Genomic DNA, 26,531 nt, shown 5'->3' on the forward strand with positions numbered 1-26,531 from the left:
AAAATTACAATTAAAAACAGTTTTTACATTTATGTCGCATCAAATTTTTTATTTATTTTTTCCTTGTGATTGAATTGGCATTTGGGCTCAAAAGAGGGTTATCATTTGTGTTCTGTATGGCCCATTCACATTGTTTATACTTTAATCAAAGGCCAAGGCAAATGTTAAAGAGTAAGAGAGACACAGAGAGGAGAGGAAAGCAAAGCGAAGAAAGATGGAGCGAAATAGAAAGAAGAAGGCGGAGAAGAATGATGAGGTAGAAGAGCTACTCCAAGCAGCTGAGGACGAATTGCTCCTCAAGCTTTCCCTCGATTCCCACACGTCCCGCCTCCCACCCGACTACCTCCCCTCCGATCTCGACCGCCGTTTCCAAGCCCTCAAATCGCGACCCTCTGTCTCCCCTAACCCTTCTTCTCACTCTCTATCCGAATCAACCACGTCTAGCGTGGACGAAGAGAAGCTCTCCTCCAGATTCGCTGCTCTCAAGGGCTCTCATGGAATTCCTGCCAATGCCGATCCCAAGTTGTTATCCACCGGTGATGATGCTACCGATGATGAAGAAGATGAAGTGGAGAAGTTGATTCGGTGGGCCAAGGATGCCGCTCGTCTCGACCCCTCTCCTTCGTCCGATGAAGATGACGATAACGACGAAGACGACGACGATCATGCAAAGGGACACCCTCGGAAATAAAATGGGTCTACCCTCTTATTGTAATGTGCGATATCCAAGTCAACTTTCGTGTAGCCATTTCTCTTCAAGAAATTAATTTTGAATAAATAAAATACGAGCTTCTTCCTCTCCTTCTTCTGCTTCTTCTTCTTCTTCCTATGCCTGCCTCCCACCAATTAAACTGTTATTCTCTCTCAAATTGCTGAACATCTTCTTCCATGAAATTTTGCAGGCTTTACATCTTTCACATTTTGGCTAAACGACAATTTTAAAAATCAAATCAAACCAATTTTATCATACACTTGATACTTGATTTTTTTAAAATCACTTTTTCATAAATCGTCAATTTTTCAAACGAACACATTTTGAAAGTGCTAAACCAAACGGCCATAAACTAAACACAACAGCTGAACTCTCGTTTGCTTGGGGAAAAAAAAGGTGTGGAACCATTGAAAACAGTGAAAGGCTGTGAAGGAAGATAAATATGTATCGTATTGTACATGTCAATGTATAGCAACTAGATAAATTAATATGGACTCCAATGAAGCCTTTGAAAAAAACCAAAAAAACAAAAAAACCAATAATATCTAACAACTACAAAATCACCCTTCACAAAGGGCTGAGGTTCATAATCGGATGAAGAGCCATGGACACTGACTTCTTCTCCTTCCTCCTCCTCCTCCTCGAGGTTGTTGAAATCTTGAAACTTTTTCTTGCTAGTTGTATATACCCAAAACAAGTTTGAATTCGACCAAAGTTTTCCCAGTATCCTGCAGTGACGGTATTAAAACCTCTGTATCGTTTAGGAAGCAAGTAGGATATGATATATATATCTATATATAAACAAGGATGAGAAACAAAATGGTAAGGTTTGTTCCCCCTCCCTCACCTAGCATAAAATTAACGGAATTCATCATGGTACTCATCATCCTCATTGTCCTCATTGAATATAGCACTGTAAAATACATACGGGTTATCAATCATCTCTGTCAAGGTTAGGCGTCCATCTTTATCACCATCTGCCTGCAATAATCAACTCACCAGATAAGCCATCTGACTTAATTGAAAATTTCTTATTTCATGGAATTCATATAATACTTGTCACCATCTCTGAATTGTCCTAACCGGTATGTTTCACCACAAAGTCAACTAATATTGATCACAAATTCAACTTTGAACATAAAATTCTGGGAAAGTAAGTTTATACACAACTAACACTTACGGGATTTTTTTTTTTTTTTTACAAAAGAATATATTGAGAGGAAAAGATAAAATGAAATCGCCAAACCCTAACAGGATCACAAGGCATAATCAATCACAACTAAAATGGTCTGAATTTTAAACGAGAACATACTATTTGGGCAACCACAATAATGTTCCCAAATCAGAGCTCCCCTCTTAGCTGGGAAATCAGCTTGTGAGTTCTCTGAACTTGGTAGAAAAAGAATGCTACCCCTAAAGGTCCTTGGGAGACCAGCTATCTACTTTAGCATACCGATTTATCTCCTACAACCCATGAGATCAAGAGATTCCCAATACCCTGCACAACATGCAGACTTCTATGAACTCCCTCCAGCATACTTTATTCTATCAACTGCTGGCAAACTCATTATGCAAATTTCAGCATAATAGCCAATATGCTCTGGGAGATAAGGACCTTAAGACCTAGATGATCTGTGCTTTTGATAAGTAATTCAGGAGCCAATTAGCTCTGGAAGATGAGGAGCTTAAGACCTAGATGATCTTTGCTTTTGATAAGTAATTCAGGCCCAGATACTTCAGAGAAGAAAATTAGATGAGTTATTCTAATGCATTATCGGTACTTAACCTGCCAATACCTATCTTTACTACAATGCCAAGAGATAATACAAGATAAGTCCAGAACATAAGTTACAGAATCATGGACAAGAGGAGCTAGATCTCAAGCTTAAGATTATGTAGATGATTAGAAATCTAGTGAATTTTCATGTATACTTCATGTGTATTTGAGTTGCATCTCTTGTGCTTTTTAATGAACTTGTTTTACTTATTAACAAAAAAAAAAAAAAAATTCTAGTGAACTCAAAGCATAAAAATGTCTAGAGAGACAATTACTCGACCAATCTCAGCTGAGTGGATAAGTATGTCACTAAGGGCCCTATCATTTCTCATCCCAAAATATCATACTTGAAGCAATAGTAATAGGCAGAGAGTCATTACTAAACAAAAACAAAAACCTCATGGCCATATAAAAAAAAAGTATACACGAAAATACATCCAGGTGTACATAAAGTGGGAGCCTTAAAAAATAAAATATAGACACTCATATAAAAGGCTTTTAAATCACTTTAGATCCAACTTAATTTTAAGAATTTAGTCCCCACTTCAGTCACTAAGACCATCTACTCCCTAAGGCCATCTTGTCGATATTAATAACATATAGTGAGAATACCATTAAATGGAGTAAAGATCCATAAAATAGAAACTAAATCTGCAAGGCTGCAATGTCTCCTCTTATCAACCTCATTCACGACAACACCTAATTAGTATATTTATGTACAATATGATACCTTCAGCTAACAGATTGGCTATCACCTAGATCCCCTAGGGAAATTTTATCATATTGTTGCAGATTTATTTTTTAATTTGCTGTGTGGTAGTTGTTTGCTTAATTTTCTCTTTTAATTTCGTGGGTTTGATAAAGGGGTATGTTAGAGGGCTGAAAAAGGACTTATAAAGGACAAAAAAGTTCATAATTGTTAAGTCTAAAACCCAACAGAATCTGGCCAGCTGTATTTTTCTCCACAAAGGAGAGCTTACTTTTTAAAACAGACCCTAATCGGCCTCCATATTTTTACCAAGTTGAAATCCTAATCAGCCTCCAGATTTTAATCTAATTAAAACCCTAACTTCATCCCAAACACCCGCCTGTTTTCAGCTTCCAAATAACCCTAGGAAATTTTCTTGCAACCCTAGCTCAAAAACATTGTTTCAGCCATCAGTTTACAGCCTCAAAATACACCCCACGTGAGCTTAAAAAAACTCAGCTCTCGCTATCTTCAAGCTAAGACCTATGAAGCCTAAAAACAATCTCCCTAGCAGACAAATCCAAAACAGGTAGAATTTTTATTTTTTATTTTTATTTTGATAAGTAAATGGAGTTAATTAAAAACCAAATGGCACATCCAAGTACACAGAAAATATACAAGAGAAGAACCTAACAAGAAAAAAAAGGGTCATGAAAACTAGAGCTATGAAAGCAATCATTTTTGATTTGGCACCGGGTATCTGGAGCTTCGCTTCAACTAATCCCAGGGTGCACAGGCCCTCGGCAAGGATTTTCTCACAAGTGCACCTCAGTTAATTCAAGAGGCAAACCCCCAATCCGATAGCCCTAAAAAGCAGTTTGTACTTAGTGGGTTTCGAACTTAAGACCTTGAGGAGCATACTCAAAGTCTCAAGCTATCCAACCATTGAGCCAACCTCTTGAGGGGCATACTCAAACTAGAACTATGAAAGCAATCATAGGCATTTCTCCACTGAAAAGGGTATGGAAAAAGGTCTTTAGATCCGCCACCATCCTCTCATTGACTTCAAAGCTCTGGACATTTCTTTCTCTCCAAATGCACCACATCAAACAAAGTGGAATCATCTACATAGCTTCGCTTTGAGAATTACCAAACTTCTTTCTTCAACAAGGGAGGAGATCTCTCACCAAAAAAAGTACCATAAGGCATTAGCTACCTCACAATGGAGTAAGAGGTGGTTAACGGTTTTCCCACCCTTCTTATGCATGCAACATTAATTTACTACAACGATTTTCTGTTTTCTTAAGTTGTCTACTGTAAGGATCTGTGATGAGTTGTAATAACAGTAATACAATGGATTCAGTTTTTAATTGTTGTGAGACATTAGGTTTACTTTGATTTTGAGTTTATGGAATTATTGTATCCTTAAGTTTCTAATTCGAGCTCTTCCTACAGGAAGGGTACAGATGCATAGCTTGATATAGGTTAGCAATTGTAAACTTTTACCACGTCAGATGAAATAAGAGTAAGAAATCTATTTGAATGACAAGTTCTTCTGCTCATCTAAGAAACAGGGATCTTAACAGCACATTTTAAACTAAGCTTCTCTTAAGTACTTTTTTTTTTTTAAAAAAAAAGTATAAGCTTCTCTTAAGTCCTAAAAGTTAATTTACGTGATATGAGAGAACCAAATCAAAGACCACTGAAGATGCAAAACAAGTCTCCAGATTGTTTATAACACATTTAATCACTTATCATTTAACAGGCCCCTCACCATCAAAAGATTTACTCATGTAGTCATGTTAGTACATATGCAAAACACTCTACTGCATAGTAAAGATCCACCTTCCACGTAAGTGGCTGCAAATTATATTTAGAGCTTAGATAACTCATAACTGCACATCAAATGATACAGGAAGTACAAATAGACACATTTATCATAAATTAAATAAGAAATCAGTTTTCAGCCAAATAAATACCTGTGATATGATGTAGTCTGCTTGCTGTTTCGCATAGTATCGCTCTGATGGGTGAAGTTTTCCAATTACAGGTAGTAGTTCTACATCAGACAAGTATCTGTGAAAGAAAAGTAAAATGCAAGTAATTAATTAATAGTATACATCATTCACAGATCAATATTCATATGAGAAATGTATCTTGCTGAGTACCCATCACCATCTTTATCAAGCTCAGCAAACAATTTTCTAGCAGGGGCCTCCATCGAATCATCATGTTCATGTGAAGAATTGTGAACTTCTTCATTATAACTTCTCACCATGTCAAATAGCCCATGAAAAAATTCTTTGAAATTAACCTTCCCATCTTTGTCGGTATCTCTTTCCCTAAAGATGAAAAAAGGCAAAGTGAACAATTGACTAAGAAAAAGCAATGACTTCCAAAAAAATCAAAAGCCCCATTAAAGATGTAACTAATTGAAGGAAAAGTGAAGCAATATAGCAAGAGGATAGATTTAACAGAAAAAAGTCGTTGATCAAAACAAGATAAAAGAATCTCCTCGGTAACAAGCAGTTAAATATCCTCAATATGGGCAATAAATGACTTTGAATATAATTAGTAGCAACGAACTTCATGCACTTGTAGCTAGAAACTAAAAGGCCAAGTCCCAACAACAAAGAATTCCCACCTCAAATACCTAGATGGTCTAAACCACAATACGTAGATAATTAGGTCCATATTAAACAGATTGAATTGAGAACTGAAGAAAGAGGCCTGTCGTAATAATGAAAGTGATATAGAAACTCAAAAATTCTAGATTAAATAATTTAATATTTAGAATATGATATAAGAGAAGGGGAATCTAGATCGGGAGGAGCAGATTGACACCTACTAATTCAATTGATAATCTAATGTTTTTCACTATAAGAAATTTGTTTCATGCCCTTCGGGAATGATCTAATAGGTTGGTCAATGCTTTGTAGCTCACCACATGGCAAGAATGTACAACTACAAACTTGAATGAAACGTATGATTCAAATGATTTTATCAAATACACGGGGTTAAAAAGGATGCAACACTTAATAACTGCCAGAGAAGAGAGCTTGATGAAACTCATCTCACCTAACTTCCTCCTTGCACAACCAATGAAGTAGCTTTGGGTTTTTGGTATCAGCTGGATGCATAAAGCTAGAAATCAAGAATAGAAGAGTTGAGGAACAGTATTAGATTCAATTGGCAAAAACATAAAGAAGCTATTTTGCAATAAAAGAAACTTGCTAGACAGTATAAGCTCACTCGTTGAACTCGGTTAAATTTAAGAGACCGTCTCCGTCTGCATCTGATGCATTGAAATGCTCCTCTTTCCACCAGCCCATATCATAGCCAAAAGAAGTATTATCTGTTAAGATAAATAGAAATCACCATCTGAGACAAACTCAGATAGAAATGAGGCCATGATGGCCTATGAAAAGACATAAGATATGGCCCTAAAAAGAGCAAATTGATAGCAACATTTCACTGTAGACGACCCTAATGGTAAGGAAGGCCATTATCTAGGTCATCCCCTAGAATTGAAAAATATGAAACCTCATAAAAAGAATAGTTACATGGTAAGGGAAACAAAAGAGACGCTCATGAAATGGGGTAAAGAGGAAGCATAAAAATTAAGATACCAGCTTATAATGTTGGAAATCTTATGATCCAATTTAAGGAACCAAATTAAGATAAAATTAAAAAATCTAATGAATTTTCATCAAGTCAAGTGATTCTAAAGTCAAATGAACCAAGAGAGGTATAACCAGATCAGTGAAACTTCACTCACAAAGAAAGGCAAAAGGAAAAAACACATCCACCAAAGAAGGATAGACGCTCTCTCGCTGAAAACATCATATCTCCATCAATTCACTGGACTACAATGATATTACCGAACAATAATAGTGAAATCAGAACAGAAATATATCAGGTATCACAAAAATATTCAATGTCTAGAAAACTGAGGAAAAAGAAAAAGAAAAATATACCGTAAATTCCACAACATATGCTAAAATCGAGCATATTTAAAAACATACAACCAACCCAAAAAATTCCGCAAGCAAAGTGTATAAATTAACCATTATCCAAACATCCATCAAACAAAAGAACAAAAGGAAAAATCTACAGAAAGCAAAGGCGTTCACTGACCCGCATTCTGAACCCAACTTGGGGGGTCATATTCGGCAAAAGAAACAAACCCATCTTTGTTCTTGTCGTGAGCGTCCATCTCCCTCTGCGTCCTATGCATCACTTCCCTGTCGGCCTGCTGCAAGGTCCACTCGGTTAACTCGTGCTCGGTCACGAACCCATCAGTCGGGTCCCCATCGATCTTCGGGAAGAGCAACACCAGCCTATTGGTTACATTGAACCTATCCTCATCGTTCAAGTAGTCCTCGGCGTCCATGAAGTCCTCCCACTCGGGCTGCGACTCGGCGGCCGGGGCCGAGTCCACGTGAACGACCTCGGGATGTGCGTGCTCGAAGTACTGCTTCTCCCACTGGCGGTCCTCGCGGCGGAGCTCGATGTCGGCGACAATGGGGTCGAAAGGGATGGGCTCGTGGTGGATGTTGTGGGCACGGGGAGAGAAGGTGAAGTTGGAGCGAAGCTTGAGGCGGCGGTGGCGGTGGTTTGGGGGCTTCATGGGAGAGTGAGAGATGAGAAGGAGAAGAAGGACTAGTATGGTTAAGTATATGAAGATGGAAACTTTGCCCATTCTCTGTATTCTACCCAATCCAATATATTATATATTATATATATATGCACTGGTATATGTTTCACAATGCGATCAAGATTTCAACTGGGTTTGTGTATAACATTCCAAAAATTCAAGATTTTGGGTGATTTCAGGCAGATGGAGAGAATTCAAGATTTGGGTGCGTCAGAGAGAGAGGGGGGATCTAGCGGGTTTACGCAGAGAAGAGAGAGAGATATAGAGACGAATAGGAATTTTGACTGGGAATGGAAGTGGAAGTAAGACGCGTGAAGGTGAATGCTTTGAGGTTTTTTAGATCTGCTAGGAAACAAACACCAATTTAATATTTATGTGTTGTTTGTCATCTGTCTGTCAACCTCTACACTCTACACGCCCTTTGGCGATGCCAACTTCTTATGTTTTTGTGTTTTAAGTTTTAACTAGCCACTCCTTGTCGCCTCTCATGAATCATCATTTGATATACAGCAGTAATCCTATATGATATACTTTCATTTTGTTTTTTTTTATAAGTACCTTCCATTCAAGGAAAGTAGAGAACAATTTAACAAATGCCAAAAGAGTTACTCCCTAACAACAAATCCAAAATAGAATAAACAGTATAAAAATTGTAAATAGAAAATAGACAATGAGTCAAATAACAATCTCAATGAATCATAAAAGATCAAAACCTCTATATCTTAGGCAAAAGCCAATAAAAGATTCTTATAACGCAGCTAAATCACAAAATCAAAAGATATGGGTAGGAACATAACCGTCACGAGACCTTTAACCCTATTCAAACCCTAAAAGGGGACTTGGATAGATATTCACTAGTGAATCCTCTTCCAAATGGATGGACTGGTTTGACAATGAATTGGCCCAAGGATGAAGGGTCCATATCCACTTATCTTACCTGGTTTCAGATGTGAGATGGAATAAAAATCTGTGCTAGATTTTGGAGGCCTCAAAGAGATTAATCCACTTTATCCAAGCCCCAAGTTCTTGCTTCAGGAATAAGGAGATCACGGATATGGGCTTGGGGAGGCTAGAAAGGTTTGGTTTTGGTGTAAGAGTCAGTTTCAAAGATTATGAGAGAAATATGTTGACATTTATGTGCAACACAAAATTGTTCAAAACTGATCCAACTATGGCCGAGTCGTGGGCAACATGGAAGGTTGTAGAATTTTGCAAAGACCTGTGAGGCTGTGACTTCTGTTGTATTGTATGTGTTACAAGCATTATTATTCGGTTGTTTGGTCATTAAAACTTTGCACAAGCATTGATTTCTTTTTAACCGTTTAATCATTAAATTCTTATTTACAAGCATTTACAAGCTCTCAATCCTTTTACCATTGGCTATCTTATAGTTAAAGAAAGACTTGGTCATAGACTTTAAACATATGTATTTATTACATAATCATAAGCTTTTAAAAGAAAAACGTTCAGCACCTTTTGACATTAACAAGGAATGCATTTGTTCATTAATAAGTTTTATGGTTTTCACATCATATGACCGTTTGGTCATAAATTTATTTTTCCTATGGCAGTTAGAGAACCACCAGCTCACTTGTGTTTATATATTGAGTTCACAAAAGAGTTTTAGAGGATACTTCATTTGCCCGCAAAACTCTATTTTTCTTAAACTCAAAACATGTGGCAATGTTCCATCTATATCTTCTATTCTTTGTGTTTTCTCTGCATGGATTTTTTTATTTTTATCAAGAAGATCAAAGAGTTGTTCTATTAGACTTTATTATTGGAAGTGCATCCTTAACAAAGTTAGACGCTATAGTTTAATTCTAGGAAGTTGTCTGTCAAAGGATCCGATCGCATCGAGTTATATACCCCTGAAGGCACAAATAAACCTTTAAGGATAACGTCTTTACGTGATTGTATAGCATTATGAGATCTTTCTATACTCTACTACTTTAATCTTTGTATTTTATTGTTAATTTTCATATTGTAATTATTTTATTATATCAATGAGAATTTGTGTACCATCCAAAATTATTTCCAATAACTTCAACATGTTATGATTGAAGGTGGTGCATTGGAGATAATACATACTATGTGAAGGGAATTGGTAAATGACGCAAAAACTATGCTACACAACTTCCAGTCATGGCATATATGGCATGCAAATAAAGAAGCTAACGAAGCGGCTTATTGTTTAATGAAAACAACAACTCATCAATTGTTGGAGTAAGTACGAGCAAAGGATTATCATATATTTTTTTTTGAAATATAGTACTTACATAGCAAGATGTAGGCACTTGATTTTTATGAAAGTCCTATAATTTTACCTCAAAAAAGGTATCATTCTTCAATAATTGAATGGAAAGAAAAAGAAATATCTTAAACATACTGAAGAGAAAGTATCTACTAGTAATGTTAAAAATTACATTTTTATTTTATAACTTTTTTTTTTTTAATTTTCATGAATAATGATGAGTGATACAACAAAAGAAAAGGATGACGGCAGGGGGGATTTGGATCCCCTGGAATTCCAGAATCTGGAATTAAATGATCTTGGCCTTCCATTTTATTTGAAGGTCCAAAATAAGCCACATGGCTAAAACCCACTTCCCTCCCAAAACCCACTTATTTTTAGGATACCAAAAGACATTCCCTCCCAAAACTCATTTCTTCCTCACGTCAAACCAGCTTTACCCTTCTTCTTCTTCTGCCTCTTCTTCAAGCTTCTTCCTCTGCATTTAAGGCTTCTTCTTCCTCACATCTAGACATTTCTTCCTCTGCATCTAAGGCTTCTTTTCTTTCGAGGAGGATTGACATTGATTATGTACCAGTTCTGGAAAAAAGTAGAACATCTGGAGAAAATCAACTTCTTCCCCTTCTGGAGAACGCCAAAGTATCTGCAAAATAATTTATGAGAAAAATCTAGCTTCTTTGAGGCCGTTAAGGTTTCTAACAAAAAATGTACATGGTCTATGATCTTTCCGCGAGTGTTTTTGTTCAGGAATGTACCTACTCTTACTCTGCAGTTGTGATATGTAAAAACACGTCCGGAACAAACAAAGTCCAACAGAATTTTCTCACGATTCTTTATTTATTTATTTTCTCAATTCAAAAAAAAAAAAAAAATTGCCTCAATACAAAAATACTCACAAAACTTTTAATCCAAAAAGGTAGACAATAACCCAAATCAGAGAACCCAACCTGACCGGATATTTGGTATTGGCGTTTGGCGTTGGGTTTTGAGTGTGGATTTGACTCCGCCTCAAATTTTATTTTTTGGCCCAGATGCGAACAAAGACGAACCGGAGACGAAGAACCAACAAGCCAGAGTCCACTAAAAGCGGCAGAAAGGCCGCGCGATTCAAGCAGCGGCTCAGCCTCAATTTTTTCTTTAGGTTTTCTGCGAAAGACGAAGAAGGGTAGCTGGGATTTTTTTTCAGACGTGAGGAAGAAGTGGGTTTTGGGAGGGAATTTCTTGGTATCCTAAAAACAAGTGGGTTTTGAGGGAAGTGAGTTTTAGATGCAGAAAAGAAGCTTTGGATGCATATGAAGAAGAGGTAGAGGAAGAAGAAGGGTAAAGTTGAGATTTTTTTCAGACGTAAAGAAGAAGTGGGTTTTGGGTGGGAATTTCTTGGTATCCAGGTTTAAGGAAGGAAGTAGGTTTTAGCCACATGACTTATTTTGGACCTTCAAATAAAATGAAAGGTCAAGATCATGTAATTCCAATACTGAAATTTCAGGGATCCAGATCCTGGCCGAGGAGGGGGAAGTGTAAACTTGAAACTTGACTTTTGGGGGCCTTATAAGGTTCATAGATTCTAATCTAATCTAATGTATCACACGTTCGTGTATGACGCGAGGCCCAAATTGTCATGCGTATTGGGTATTTCAATTTCCATATTTAACTAAATAAAACCCATTTCTTGTCCCCTTTTAATTTTAAATACATAAACAAAAGAAAAAAAGAAAAGAAAAAAGAAGAAGGAAGCACATTTTTTGCCATCAAATTCAAGGCTAAGAAGGTAGTAAAGTTCAATTATAATTGTCAAATAAATATTTAGTAGTAAAAATTAACAAAATTAGTTGCTTAATTTTTTCAATATCAATTTATAATAGACTTAAATTAAAGTAATTTTAAAAATTACATTTTTACAACACAAGTCAAATCAAAATGAACAATTTTTTTTTTTTTAAAAAAAAAGAAAAATAAAGAAATGGTTGTAACACACATGAAGATGTGCAAAATCCAAAATCATGAGAATAAAGAAGAGTTAAAAAATGGATGTTAATTCACCTGCGTCACGGACATCATGCCATGCCATGGGCCATCTTTTTAACTTCCCGCAAGTGGGCTCATGAGCTTTTTTGTCCGTAATTAAGCTCTTGAAGTTTTACGGTCGTTAAGTTCTTTCACTTCAAACTTCAAAGCATGGCAACTTGCACAAATATTTCAATACTGATTTGCTGATCAGAAAAAGGAAACTTTTGAATTTTTGAAAAAAAAAAAAAAAAAGAACCTTGAAAGGGTATTTACCGTAAGTGAGTCTAATTTGGATTAAAAAATATATATATATACAATCATATATGCAAGAAAAGAGAGAAAAAAATTAATTAAAATCGGTGACAAGCCCTGTCGCTGATATGTGTACGTGTATATAAATAGATAGCCTTTTGACTCATTTTTGTGCAACAGTCTCAGAACTGAAACAACACCAGCAGCGGCAAAAAGATTGATACTTTTGCATGATTTTCTCACACCCAGAGAAAAAGGTAATGACTAACATACAACCATGATGCACTTTTTCATTTTTCTCTTATCTTTTTGAATTTTTTTCGGAATTTTTTTTTTTCTCTGCAACTGCACACAGTTATCTCATCTTCTGACATCTTATTGTAATAATTTGGTTTGTTTGTATGGATAAAACGAAAAGAAAAGAAAAAGAATTTTAGATTGCCATTTCTCTCTCTCTCTCTCTCTCTCTCATCTGTCAGATATTAATGGGTATGCAGATTCCAGTGGGTTTTTGCAACTTGGTATCGAGGCCTTTTTCAATCCCAGCTGTCCTATTAGTAGCAAAGTAGTTGGTGGGGATGGGACCAATTGACCCATCCTTTGCACCTCCTCTGTGGATGGATATATCAGGATAACCCATCAACATCACCCATAATTTCTATGTCTACCCCTTGTAAATTTTCACCACAATTTCAAGCTCCTTTTCTTAACTTAACACCCTAATTTTGTTGTTTTTCATGCTTGTTTGCTTTGTTTTGTTTTGTTTTGGGTTTTTTTTTTATGGATTCTGGTTGCTCCTAGTTTGTTCTTATTAGGCCCCTTATTCTGCTTTGTTGTTTGTATTTTCTGTGTTGGTGAAAATTTTTAACAAAGAGAGAAGGGGTGGAGTAAGGTCTTGGGCACTCAAGGTTAGGTTTTTCCTTTCCTGTTAATTCAATCTGTTTAGCAAAATTGGAAGAAAAGTTTTTGATTGTTGGTTAAACTGTCAGACTCCAGATAGTGGTAGTACTTTGAATTTTCGTAAATTCTGTTCTCTTCCTCCCAATGGCGTTTTGTGTAGTTGCTGGGATTCACTGTTTTCAGGGTTAAAAATCTCAGGAATCACCGAACTTGAGTATTTTCAACCTATGGTTTAAAACCACGGAACCTTTTAGTGGGTTTTACTGTTTTGGTTTTTCTTGACTGAAAAAAGGTGAGCAATTGAGATAGGTTCTTTCTAAATTTAGTTAGAATCCACAATCTCGGCTTAGGGATTTCACCTAGGGGTTGTAAGTTTTAACTAAAATAGCACCCTCTTTACTTTACACTTACAAATTACAGTTTTTTTTTTTTTTTTTTTTTTTTTTTTCTTTTCCAATTTCTTGATTTTTTTCTTCTCTTATTATGTAACTTGGGGCCTCGATTATGTAAATTGGTTTTTGGCATTCTCATACCATTTTGAATTGAGAAGTTGATATTTTTATGTCTTCTCTTATTAGCAATTGAGGAGCGTGTATGTAGTTTGTCGTGTTTTTACTCTACAAGGGTTCTTAGGAGGAGAATAAATTTGTGTGGGCCTGAGCTGTTAAAGCTGTTGTTGTCAGTAGAACTTTTGGTTTAACTGGGTTTTTTGTTTTGTTGGAATTGGAAATAGCAATTTGAATGCCTCTTTCTCATCAATTATAGACTTCTGGGTTTTTCTTCTTTGTTTGGTTTCTCCGGGGTCTCTTTCATATTTCACCATCCAAAACCCTAGTTACCATTCTATGAATTCACCGCTGCATTAAATTTCTATTTTTCCCACCCTGTTTAAGACTGCCATTTATTGCATCTTTGATTTTATGGTTTTCAGATATTTCTCATGGTCCAACTGAACTTCGTTGCCTTTTTTGTTCATCAATCGGTCAGCAATCCACAAGAGTCCAAATTTTGAATTGTGGAGCAAATCACTATTGAAATCTTCACATACTTCACTAAGTTTAGTGATTTTTATTGGAGGCGATCCCTGCTTTGGTTTCATTGGCGTTTTCTTGGTCCGTTTGTTTCTCCTCTTCTGCTTACCTATGTAGTCTGACATCTCTGCTTCTCATAATTTAGCCCACCATCGAACTTGTTATTGGAATCCCACTATAAGAATAATTCAGATCCGATTTTGAAGAGCAAGTCCAGAAAGTTCAAAGCTTTGGTGCTGGGTTTAGCCTAGACCATAGAGTAGTTTATTAGATTTCTGTGGTTAATATTCTGGATAGTGGATTCAGGATAAGCTAGATGACTGTGGATGAAGCGGGTAGTGACTCCATATGGAGTAGAGAGCAAAATAAGGCTTTTGAGAATGCCCTGGCAACTCATCCGGAAGATGGTTCAGATCGATGGGAGAAAATTGCAGCTGATGTACCAGGGAAAACCCTAGAAGAGATTAAACATCACTACGAGCTCTTGGTTGATGATATTAACCAGATTGAATCTGGCTGTGTGCCTCTGCCTTCCTATAATTCCTCTCTAGAGGGTTCAACAAGCCATGCCGGTGATGAAGGAACTAATAAGAAGGGTGGCCATTTGGGTCATTATAACAGTGAGTCTAATCATGGAAGTAAGGCTTCAAGGTCAGATCAGGAACGCCGTAAAGGGATTGCTTGGACAGAAGATGAGCACAGGTCTGATTTATTATTTCTGATATGTTTATTTTCTGTTGCAGTATGTATTCATTTGTGGCACCTGCAAACGAATCTACTATTGTTGGCACATAGCTATCCTAATTATGGTTAAGATTGGTTACTGTTGCATTACTTTAGTGGTTCTCGTGTCTATTTGCTTTTGTACTTTGTAGTGTGCTTTCGAGTTCGGTTGTATCTTCCTGTGTGGCATCTTGTGCACGGTACTGCTTTAAAATAGCAAGTTCTTTCTGGAGATAACTATTACAAAACGAGCTGTGTCTGATCACTAAGAGACAGTTTAGTTATAGTAAGCTTTGATTATCTGCATAGCTTTCTTAATTGATGTATTGATGCTGTGGCATTTTATGTTAATCTCACGATATGTGCCTATAACCTAATAATCATTTGTCGAGCCCATTAGTATGAAGTGGTAGTATGCCCTGAAATGTAATTATTTAGGTGGAATAGTATGTCCTGAGATGATAATGATTTACGTGAAGGAAAAGGTGAATTTCTGGGCTAAGCACTAGTTTCAGTTAAGTCTCTTCTATATTCATCTATAACGGCTAAAGTGGTACTTGGCCATGTTGTTAATTTTTGTTTCATTTAGAGTTTTGCTGTCATTTAATAGTGTAGCGCTTAAATATGTTTTTCCATGATATTGATACCAATAATTATTTACTCATCATACCAATAAAGATTACAATCGTTTACAATGGTATCCTAACATTGTGTTAGTCTTAGTCTTAGTTTTACCTGGCTGTAACCACAACACTAAAAATGATTAGTAGGAACACATGGACTCTACAATATTAATAGATTTTACATCTGCAAGCAGTTCTCTATCTTTATAACCAAAATATTGTGGGAGAAAGAGAAAATCCATGGTCAATATTGTCATGATTATAGATGCTCTCACGGCCTTGGGCTTGGTATCTTTGCTGATTTAATTTCTCAATGTGTCACCTAGAACAAGCTTTTAAAGCTTCAAAAGGTCAGCGCTAGACCAGCTCTCTCAAATGTTCATAGATGTCAACTACTTTTTGTGCTTCTTGCTTGTTTGAAGTTAGGGATAGCAGCAAGCAAGTTGGCCTTCTTGTATTTGGATTGAGAAACTGACTCAGCATAAAATGAGAATGAAAAGAAGCTAATGTGAATAAGAGGCCTTCACAGAGGTTCATGAATCAGAAGTGCTTAGCCCAGCCACCCACTATTCACATGATGTCCAAGCTGGCAATGCCTAAGCAATGTAGTAGCTTACTTTTGTCCATGTGCTATATGTTATCTCAGTAACATTTGGAATTCTAGATCAATAAATGGCTTAGTTGTGATGGTGTTTAACTGCACCTTGATCGTCCCAAGCAAGTACATTGTCTAAGCCAATGGTCAAGTTGATCTCATCATTTTAGCCTAGCTATTAAAGAACTCTTCTTAATGCTGTTTGAAAATTATGAAGGGTCTAACTCTTGCCTTGTAAAAACACCTAACATGTGTGGGTGGTGGTCCCAGTGGATATATGGCCTGGACTGAAAATTAGATGCTTCAGACCAAGAAAATTGTCCAAGGAAAAACTCATTGTGGGGTTGAATTTCATTTGTCCGGCTTGTGGATTTTGCTAATAATAGATAACTAACAACTTGAGCCATTAAACGTATTGAGTGACTTCGGCAGGTTTTCTATCATCGATCATAAAATTCTTTGCCCTTGATTTTCAGTCTTGATACTTTGTTCCAACGAGTTCTTATGTGATATACTACTGTATGAAATTTTTATTGGTTTTAAACCTTGGATAAGGACACAAAGATTAATTGATTTACTTTCATTTGGCATAAGACATGCGTAGGCAATAAATTATTGTCTTTAGAAATATTTGTTTTCTTTTTGTAATATGTATGGTAATAAGTTTTCCTTCAATAGGTAATCCATTCTCCTTTAGACTCATGTTTTAGTATATTTCCAAACCATGAACCCTGTATCAGACAGGATTTGTTCATGTATCAAAATCCCTTTGGTAGTATCGTTTGGTGTATGTCCTTTAGCAGTTAGCAATTCTTTTCTCTGTTAATTCATGTGACATTACCTGTGAAAAAATTTGCTTTGTTTCAACACTTGAATACTATAAACCATCAAAAGGCATGGTTATTGTGATTGCAGAACTGCAAATATTGAAGCTTTAAAGATTTTCATGTTTTTGTGGTTAAATCTGTTCCCTTTTTGTCGTAATTGTTTTCTTTCAAAATGCTTTCTGAAATTCATGTGCTATGCATTAGATGCTTCAGGTTCTGCTTCTCTTTTATCAAGTTACTACTCTATCAAAAGCATCTATTTTTGGTACTTTTCCATATTTTTCAGTTATGTCATAAATTTAGGTTAGGATGGCGTAATTTTTTATGTAAAAATGGCTCAAGGGTAAGTTCAGGTATCTCTTAGAGGCGCCCAAACTTTACATCTTAAAAATACCATTACCCATGGATTTTGATATAATTCAGTATCTGCCTTAGTTTGATTGCTTTTCCATAATATATATATTGTGATCGTATTTTGACCTGATGTATATTGTAGATACTTTTTAGTCTGAGTTTGTACATGGAATTCATCCTCTATAAAGTTTCTTTGCTGCGTATGTGTGGGAGTTTCATAATTGATGCATCTATTGCTTTGACTGCAAAGGCTGGCTGCTGTGCTGCCTGAGCATATAATTTCTGAAATACACTAAAAGTCATCTGCTGTAAGCTACATATTGAGGAGCCATGAGTGTATGTTGAGAAAGGAAAAAATTAAAGAGGGACGAATCGGTGTTTTGAAGATACTAAAGTAAGATATGTTTCAATTTAGATTGTCTTTCAAATGTTATACTTGGTTCGATTCTTTAGTGTGTCATATTATCCTTTCTTAAGTAAGCCTTAATTTTTGTATTCTTTTGACAACCAGATTATTTCTTCTTGGTTTGGACAAATATGGGAAAGGGGACTGGCGAAGTATATCTCGAAACTTTGTGGTGACACGAACACCTACACAAGTGGCAAGCCATGCACAAAAGTACTTCATCCGTTTGAATTCGATGAACAAAGATAGGAGGCGATCAAGTATTCATGACATCACAAGTGTTGGCAATGGAGACATTTCGGCACCCCAAGGACCAATTACCGGTCAAACAAATGGTGGTTCTGCAGGAGGTTCCTCTGGCAAATCAACCAAACAAACTCCTCAGCCCCCAGCTGGGCCGGCAGGTGTTGGCATGTATGCCACTCCAACTATAGGGCAACCAATAGGAGGATCCCTTGTCTCAGCAGTTGGTACCCCAGTGAGTCTTCCTACAGGAGGCCATATGGCATATGGTGTAAGAGCCCCTGTACCTGGAGTTATGGTTCCTGGTGCCCCAATGAATATGGGTCCAATGGCATATCCAATGCCGCATACATCTGCACATAGGTAATGTGCCATTTAGCTGCAACATGTTCAAAGGACAGAAGACTTGGTGCTTATGCTCTTGTTGGGTTTTTGGAATCCCTTTAGATCAAAGCCTGAATATTTTTGCTTATATGGCACAAGAAGTTTAATGTTTAAGGTCATTTGTCTATTTTTGCATCCGTTTGAAATAAGGTGTATGGGTAGGAATTACCTGAATCTGTATAGACAACTCTGGAAAAGGTGGCAGTATTTATAAGTAGGACAGGATTCTAGTTTGTTTGTCTTACAAACATTTTAAGAGCAATTATTAGTCTTTAGAGAGGTAGTCAGTGCTTAAGTTGTAAAGAACCCCTTTTATATCTTTTACTATTTTGAGTAGCATATCTAAGCCACCAGGCTTTGCTATGTATTTTATTTGACCTATCCTTTGTTGATTTGTTTCTTTGGCTATAGCGGATTGTCCAATGTGACTCTTGACAGTTGACGGAAGTTGCCTCTACTAGACCTTAGCAATTGTAAATGTACATATATTTGTTATGGAATGAACTACCCAAGTGGATATAAAGCTGCGGTTGTTGAAATGGCTGCATCTCTGTATCTTATATGAGAAGAGATGCTCTACATAAACTACTTTTATCCAACTTTCCTGATGTAATACTGTTATGCAGCTTTTGTTTAAAAAAAAAAAAAAAATATAGATTCACGTGTAGGATAAAAGTGTAAAATCTTTAGGATTTTACTCTAATGCATGCAAGATCACTGGGATGATCCCATGCCATTACTTCTTATGGTGGGTTGTTCAATGGCTCCATGTTATTTCATTAAGGATAAAGTTTTGTTGGAAAAATTTTCTTTACCGTAATGTTAAATGTTTCTCTCGTGTCTCTTCAAAATTAATGTAGCTTTTAAAATTATAATTAAATTTGTGATAAATTACTATTAGATTTTAATCCAATGTTACATTAGTTTTGAGAAGATTAACATTACACTAAATTGACATATGTCCAAAATACACGTGCTTAAATGGCATATGAGAGGGTGAACTCCTAAAGATTTGTCTTGATACCTAACAAGATTGCGGTGTTTTATTTTTCAAACAACTAGGGATCCTTGTATTCATGTTAAATGGTATCTATTTCTCAATACGATACAAAGTGGCTTCACTCTTTGTCGTTGCACGTGCCTGGTATCATTCCTATGATAACTTTTCTTCCTCGAATCATTATTGTTTCACGATTGGGCGGTAGGCAGCATGTTAAGTCTTGTGAGTTATGACGACCATGTTGAATGTTGAATGTTGACAAATGAATCATTATGATTTATGAGGTTCGTGGGCCCTTTGGGTGACAAACTAACTAAACAAGCACAATTCAAGATTGGACCAAAAGGATGCTCAATTTTTATTTATTTTTTATTTTTTTCAGAAAAATAAAAAATTCAAGTGGGAGTATAAACTAGAAAGATATATATATATATATATATATATATCTGAATATCGTTTTTACTATTTAACTTTGCATTAAAAATTGTTATTTATTTATTTTTTTAATGATATTTCATAATTATATAGATAAGAAAATGGAACATGATAAAGGTAAAGTACTATAATCTATTATTAAATTATTAGAAAAAGATTAAGATAGTAAAACGAAATGATTTAAACTTCTAAAAAGTTTTAACTTCAAGTGTTTCTCCAACTCTAAAAACAGAACCAAAAAAAGATCAAGATGAACCAACGGTTGAAATGTCTCCTCCTTGAGCAATTGGTAAGGGTTTAGGGTTTTGGATTGAACCCATGAATGCAACACCAAGCCCCTCCTTTTCTCACACACTCAGAAGAATCCCCAAACCAACACACTTTCCTCCAAGACCACACAGGCTCCTCACTTCCCATTTTAGCATTAGGGTCTTAGCCACCCAAAATGCTCCAAAGCCCGCAAATTCTTGTCCCCAAAATGCTCAACATGATCCAGGAAATTTACCCCTCTGGACTGCCACTGAGATAGCTGAAGCTGTAAATGGAAGAATTGTGAAATGGGGTTCTCCTGGAACCATTTCTACAGACACCAGAGCCCTTGAGCCCAACCAATGGTTCTTCGCCATTGCCGGCGAAAACTTCGATGCCCACGATTTCATAACCCCGGAATTATCTGGAAAAGGATGCGTTGGGGTTATTGGTAACCGGGTTCGCGAGAATTGGAATAATGGTTTTATCGAAATCAGTGGTGATACTGTGAATTCATTGGTGAAGATGGCCAACTATGCAAGAAAGCATAGGTTCCATGGTGCATTGGTGGGAGTGACTGGTAGTGTGGGAAAAACTACTACAAAGAGTATGATAGCTTTGGCTATTGAAAGCCTGGGAAACCGGGTTTATCAAAGTCCCGGGAATTGGAATAATAGGATTGGAGTTGCTTTGTCATTGATTGGGATTCCTAGAAATGCAGGAAGTGTGATTTTGGAGATGGGGATGAGTGCAAAGGGTGAGATTTTGGAGCTTGCAAGGATGGCTACGCCGTCCATAAGAGTGATTTTGAATGTGGGGCCTTCGCATTTGGAGAGCTTTGCGAGTTTGGCGGAGATTGCATTGGCAAAAGGGGAGATTCTAGAGGAAGTGGAACCCGGGGATGTGTGTGTTTTGAATGCTGATGATCCATTAGTTATGAGCCTTCCTATTCCATATGGCATTAAAAAGGTGAGTGAGGTTAGTCTTTATTTGTTGTTGTTAATTTGATTTCACATTCTATCAAATCTCAGAGTTTTTGGGGAGTTTTAAGTTCTAGATATGTGGGAATTGAATTGTTTGGTTTCCGATATGGTAGTTTATAAAGTTGCTTTGTTTTAGACCTGGTTCGGTGTTTGTGACATTATTGCTTAATCAACTCTATTAAACTATTAGTCTTTCAAGCGGGCTGTTGGTGTTCTGACATGATATCAGCGAACTGTGCTAGGATTTAATATGTTCTGTAGTGTTGACATGATAAAATTCTCACATGGATGGCCTCTTAGTTTTATTCTTGATGACACTAATGGTGGGGAACTTTGAATGAACGTCGAAGAGTAATCTGATGGTTCACCCAGAATAGAGTTCAATTTTCTTGTTTTGTAAAGCTGCTGTGCTTGTTTCTTTTACCTTTGCTTATTCATTTAATGAGAGGAATTGGGGTTCATTGAGTGTCATCTATTTTTACATTGAATCAGTAAAAAGTAATCTTGGAGTATTGATTCAGTAATAACTATTTCCTTGGCTTTATCAGGTGCTCTTTGGTCGGAGAGAGGGGTGTGATGTCCGGTTGATTGTGGCAGAAAGTGTTGATGGAGGTCTTGGAGTTCGAGTTGTACTAGAGAAAAATAAAGAGAAGTAAGATCATTATAGAATTTCAAACCCTTTATTTTCTTCATTTTTCGGTGATATGTGAGAAAGGTAGTATTTTTTTTGTTTGCATGTTTTCTATGCATCTGAATGAAAGTTGTTGCAAGCATTTTATGACACCACTTAATAATGGCTTAGATGTAATTGTCCTTCTCCAGTGGCTTTTAACGTAAGACTGAAAGGAGTATTCTGACTGCCAGGGGGGCCTAGAACTTATAAACATTCATGGGGATTGTTGAACTTATTTTCACCATGTTTAGACCATAAAAGGATATTTAATATGTTCTTGTTTATTTAAATTTTTAATTGAGCATTTGCCGCTGCTTTCTTTTAGCTGTCAGATATTTCTCTCCATCCCATCTTTTAATCATGTTGATAATAGCTTTAATCCACTTTTAAGCAGTGATACTTACAAATTTCATTTCAATGGCGGTTTCATATCCAGGGTTGAATTTCTAATTCCTAGTCCCGGTCTGCATCTTGCGACCAATGCATGTGCAGCAGCGGCAGTTGCAACTCTGTTGGGTGCCTCTCTTCCTCAAGTTGGGATGTGCTTGTCAAGATTTTGTCCTGTTCAGATGAGGTCGGAGCTTGAAGTTACTAAAAATGGAATCAAAATAGTAAATGATATCTACAATGCCAATCCTGTTAGCACCAAAGCTGCCATTGACCTACTTAAGACCATTGATTGCTGTGGTAAAAGAGTTTCTGTACTTGGAGACATGTTAGAACTTGGTTCATTTGAGATGGAGTCTCATGAAATGATTTTAAATCATTGTTACGATTCCCGTATTGACTTAGTTGGCCTCGTTGGGAAGAGATATTTTGCAGCAGCTGAGAATTTGAATTTATTTGATAAGATAAACACTGTACATGCCCCTGATGCAGCAACCCTTGCACTGGAAATCGTGAAGAGGCTAGATTGTATTGATGTTGTTTTGGTGAAGGGTAGTCGTGCAATGAAAATGGAGAGAATAGTTGATGCAATTAAAGCAATGAATATGCTGAGTCCATGTTTATAGTCATTCTTAATTTCCTGCTGATAAGGCTTCTGAATTTTACAGGACGAAAAGTGCTTCTTTTTGCAGTTTACTCTCCCTGCCGTTCATTATTTTAAAGGCCTGAGCATTAGAGCAATGAATTCTAAAAGTGTGGCAGGCTAATTCAACTTTCAGCCATCTTTGGTTGAAATACAAAGTGTTATTGACGCATTTAATGCTGAACTACATGCCATTCAAGCAAAGGGTTCCATTATTTAAGTAAAGCACTCCTTGTACGTAAATAACTTATATGCATTCTGCTTGAGGAGGGAGCTAATGAACCATTCTTGTTTATAATTTTCTAGACTCCCCCCAAAAGTTCATATTGATATATTGTGCAGTCAAAGCCCGGCATGTTACTTTCATATCCACGAGCATGAAAGCTATTAGACACTTGTTCAGCTACAGACTGAGATGTGGAATAGTTAAAATTGCTTTATATCACAGGATTTTGTTAAAAATAGGTGTGCTTCCACTCTGCTTACAAAATTTGAACAGATGATGTTCACACAAGCTGGGTTGAACATGTCATGACTCGGAAGGGTTAACCGCATCTATCTTTTTACTTCAAAAAAATCAGTCAAAATTACACTTAAAATTTCTTGAGATCACTTATAAAGCTCAATTTCGCATACTAAGAAACGAATACAAGACTTATCACACATACGTTACTTTCACGATCCACCCACTTAATGTAAAACTTAAACATTTTGAGGCATCATGGGACATGTCGGGGTTTTTATCCCTTGCAAAAAATTTTACGCTTTTTTACAAATGTATATATGCACGCACGCATGCGTATGTGTATGTGTGATTGAAAGGATATAGAGGAAACTTCCAGTCAGCCGTCATGAAACGAATTGAAGTGGAAGAGCCTCTCCCCTTTCCTTTTCTTATCTTAGACTTAAAGAGGGCTGGCATTACAAAATTAACATTCCAGCTCACAAAAGCATCAGTTACACTCCCTCGCTTAGTCACTATAAGAAAAAGAGGCAACACGCGATGCATCCTCAAATTATATTGAAAAGGAGTTCCAACCAAACAGGACATTTCACTTTCTTGGACCCTTTTCCAATTAAAGTCCTTAGAAGATAATTCATATCTGAGCATTTATCATTGTACTACAAAGAATGGTATAATATTTGCACAAATCCTCTATTGGTCGCTGGTACCTCTAACCACCATGACAGGAGGGGGGAGTCGTGACCACCAAATTTGGTGGTTGCAATCACTAGGTCTCACTCGTTGGGGGTGGACGGCTACCCGTGAGAGAGGCTGAGAATTATTTTTTTGGACTAACATGACAGTGTCACTTCAGTGCGTAAGCTAGCCATACATTAGCTTGTATGTACTGCTAGCATCTTTCAGGATGCAATAGAATGGGTTCACTATTAAGGTGATCTATATGTTAAGAAAGACATCATTAATCCCCACTATACTTCAATCTTAAAGTAAGTCCAATACACCAACTCCAACTACGTCCCCATACTTAAGGTCTGGCTTTTTAATATCATTTTTATCCTCCTTTGTATTATTCTCTAATAGAATTATTAAAGAAGACTTGGACATTTCTTCAAAATCTTTTTCTAAAAGCAACTAAACATGTCATCTGCTCAATATATATATTTTGTTGGGCAATTATCTTTGCATGTGCCTTTACTCTCATTGATGAGCAATAGATGACTCATGCAACAAAAAGTTGAGATTCCCACTAATTCTTATCCCTTTAAATACATATGCAGGATGTAAGGCATGATCAACCTTACTAAGCCTCACTTCCCCTGTTTTCTTCTATAGGAGAACATTCTACAGCAGTAGCACATCCACTGAAGCTGTTCCAACTAGAGCTATAAGTGAACTTTACCACTACTTATCAGCCATGAAAGCCTCCCTTCAGCAACATGTAATTGGAGTTCCAATTAGCTCAGCAGCATTCCTATTTGAGAGGTCTACAACTAGATACTTACCTGATCTTTCTGGCCAATACAATCTTCCATCTCATAAACATGGGTCTCCTACACGCAAACAGAGTAAATCTCTCTCTCTGTGTCTCTTCTCTCTGAATCAAACAATTAATTTAGATAAATCTGATTTAGTAATGGGTCTTGTCTTAATATTGCAGGTAGAGTACGTTCAATTCTTAGTAGGATGAACAAGCTAGGGAAAAAAGCAGACAGATTTACGCATGGAGTCAGAGAGCATGGTAAGTAGTTTTATTTTTCTTAGAAGTCCAAGTATGTATTACATGTAATCTTCTGAAAGGAGTATTGAGAGTGAAAAAGTTATTTACTTCAGTTCTTGTGAAACTGCAGTCAGGTTGGCACCAAAGATCACTGAAAGTTTGAAGGGGAAGGTGAGCTTGGGGGCTAGAATTCTTCAAGTAGGGGGGATGGAGAAAGTCTTCAAGCAGTTATCTGATGTTAGAGAAGGAGAGAAACTGTTGAAGGCTTCTCAATGCTACTTATCAACCACAGCCGGCCCTATAGCAGGTCTCCTCTTCATCTCCACAGACAAGATTGCTTTTTGCAGTGAGAAACCCATCAAATTCTCTTGCCCAAGTGGAGAATTCAGTAGAATACATTACAAGGTAACTCACATCATCATATCTATTACATCTCCCCCACCCTCTATCTCTCTCTCTCTCTCTCTCTCTCCATGCCTGCTAACACCTTTAAGTAATATTAATTTGTGCAGGTCTTGATCCCACTAAGAAAGATAAAGACAGTCAACCAAAGTGAAAATGTGAAGAAGCCTTCCCAGAAGTACATAGATATAGTTACTGTAGATAATTTCGAGTTTTGGTTTATGGGTTTCATAGATTATCAGAGAGCTTTCAAATATCTGCAGCAAGCAATCACTCAATAGTGAGAATATGAAGAAGCCTCTGCTTCACCTGATGTGTTTTTGTTATTTGATACAGTTTTGGACGGTGTATATATTTGTAGTGATGAACAATGTTAATATACATTCTGCAGCGATTATTGCTTAAAGTCACCTTGTGGACCTTAATACACATCAAACCTTTTACCTTCTGAGGATTTTATCATATATAAAAAGGCGTTATCTTCTGATTTATATTAAGAGGCAAAAAGAAGAAGATATATGCGAACCCTTCACTCAAGTCATTAGCTTCTTTTTTTTTTAATTGAATAAGGGAAAAAAGGCTGCAGGGAATAAGTCATTAGCTTAATATGTCTAAAGGTTTTTTTTTTTTAAAAAAAAAAAAAGAAATCTTGGCAATTCAAGAAACATCTAGCATTGTAAATACAAGAAGGAAAATCCTTAATAGCCGCCTTTGCTAATCTGTTCACGGTTTCATTTGCTTCGCTTCTTATGTGAGTGGAAATTCTTTCTAATAAATTTTGCATTCTTCAATCAATTGCCTATACCTACTCCAATAGCATCCTTCTTTTCGCAAGGCATGAACTATTTCCAGCGCAATATTACCCTCCATTATAATATTTTGGAAGCCCAAATCTCCACTAAGTTCCACAACCATCCAAGCCGCCAAAGCCTCCATCACAACTGGGTCAGAAATATATGGTTTTGTAATGCCAACACTTTTCCTTACGAAGAGATTTGCTTTTGTAAGAAGGATATTATTACATGCCCTCCATATGAACATCTTAACTGCCCCGGACCACAAATCTTTCAGATTTCCTTCCACAACTTGTTAAGTACAACTCTTCCCTTTTGAAAATGATAAGCACTCTTGACCACAAATTTC

General features: G+C 36.6%; 5 protein-coding genes across 6 annotated transcripts; 4 read left to right on the plus strand and 1 right to left on the minus strand.

The window, feature by feature from the left end:
* The first annotated feature begins 169 nt into the window (after positions 1 to 169).
* Positions 170 to 801, plus strand: LOC132184504 (uncharacterized). The gene has a single exon (XM_059598156.1). The coding sequence runs from the start codon at positions 215 to 217 to the stop codon at positions 689 to 691; it is 477 nt and encodes a 158-aa protein (XP_059454139.1). The 5' UTR covers positions 170 to 214; the 3' UTR covers positions 692 to 801.
* A 343-nt stretch (positions 802 to 1,144) lies between these two features.
* Positions 1,145 to 8,279, minus strand: LOC132184505 (uncharacterized). Its single transcript, XM_059598157.1, has 7 exons — positions 7,315 to 8,279; positions 6,430 to 6,532; positions 6,256 to 6,321; positions 5,346 to 5,519; positions 5,157 to 5,253; positions 1,560 to 1,693; positions 1,145 to 1,440 (listed from the first exon to the last, which is right to left on the minus strand). Exons 1-6 carry the CDS (start codon positions 7,877 to 7,879, stop codon positions 1,571 to 1,573), a joined length of 1,128 nt encoding a protein of 375 aa, XP_059454140.1. The 5' UTR covers positions 7,880 to 8,279; the 3' UTR covers positions 1,145 to 1,440; positions 1,560 to 1,570.
* A 5,434-nt stretch (positions 8,280 to 13,713) lies between these two features.
* On the plus strand, positions 13,714 to 18,827 carry LOC132184506 (transcription factor SRM1). Its single transcript, XM_059598158.1, has 2 exons — positions 13,714 to 14,980; positions 17,912 to 18,827. The coding sequence occupies exons 1-2, from the start codon at positions 14,595 to 14,597 to the stop codon at positions 18,414 to 18,416; spliced, it is 891 nt and encodes a 296-aa protein (XP_059454141.1). The 5' UTR covers positions 13,714 to 14,594; the 3' UTR covers positions 18,417 to 18,827.
* A 1,274-nt stretch (positions 18,828 to 20,101) lies between these two features.
* LOC132185788 (uncharacterized) lies at positions 20,102 to 22,861 on the plus strand. The gene is made up of 3 exons (XM_059599579.1): positions 20,102 to 21,086; positions 21,649 to 21,752; positions 22,210 to 22,861. Exons 1-3 carry the CDS (start codon positions 20,187 to 20,189, stop codon positions 22,784 to 22,786), a joined length of 1,581 nt encoding a protein of 526 aa, XP_059455562.1. The 5' UTR covers positions 20,102 to 20,186; the 3' UTR covers positions 22,787 to 22,861.
* Positions 22,862 to 22,943: 82 nt separating this feature from the next.
* On the plus strand, positions 22,944 to 25,776 carry LOC132185789 (GEM-like protein 4). Of its 2 annotated transcripts, none has more exons than XM_059599581.1 (5): positions 22,944 to 23,023; positions 24,547 to 24,834; positions 24,927 to 25,007; positions 25,117 to 25,391; positions 25,499 to 25,776. In XM_059599581.1, exons 2-5 carry the CDS (start codon positions 24,684 to 24,686, stop codon positions 25,667 to 25,669), a joined length of 678 nt encoding a protein of 225 aa, XP_059455564.1. In that variant the 5' UTR covers positions 22,944 to 23,023; positions 24,547 to 24,683; the 3' UTR covers positions 25,670 to 25,776. The 2 variants fall into 2 exon arrangements, with proteins under 2 accessions (XP_059455564.1, XP_059455563.1); XM_059599580.1 differs by having other exon boundaries at positions 22,945 to 23,023; positions 24,602 to 24,834.
* Positions 25,777 to 26,531: the final 755 nt, after the last annotated feature.

The sequence above is a fragment of the Corylus avellana genome, chromosome ca6, assembly GCF_901000735.1.
Source record: "Corylus avellana chromosome ca6, CavTom2PMs-1.0".
Classification (NCBI taxonomy): domain Eukaryota; kingdom Viridiplantae; phylum Streptophyta; class Magnoliopsida; order Fagales; family Betulaceae; genus Corylus; species Corylus avellana.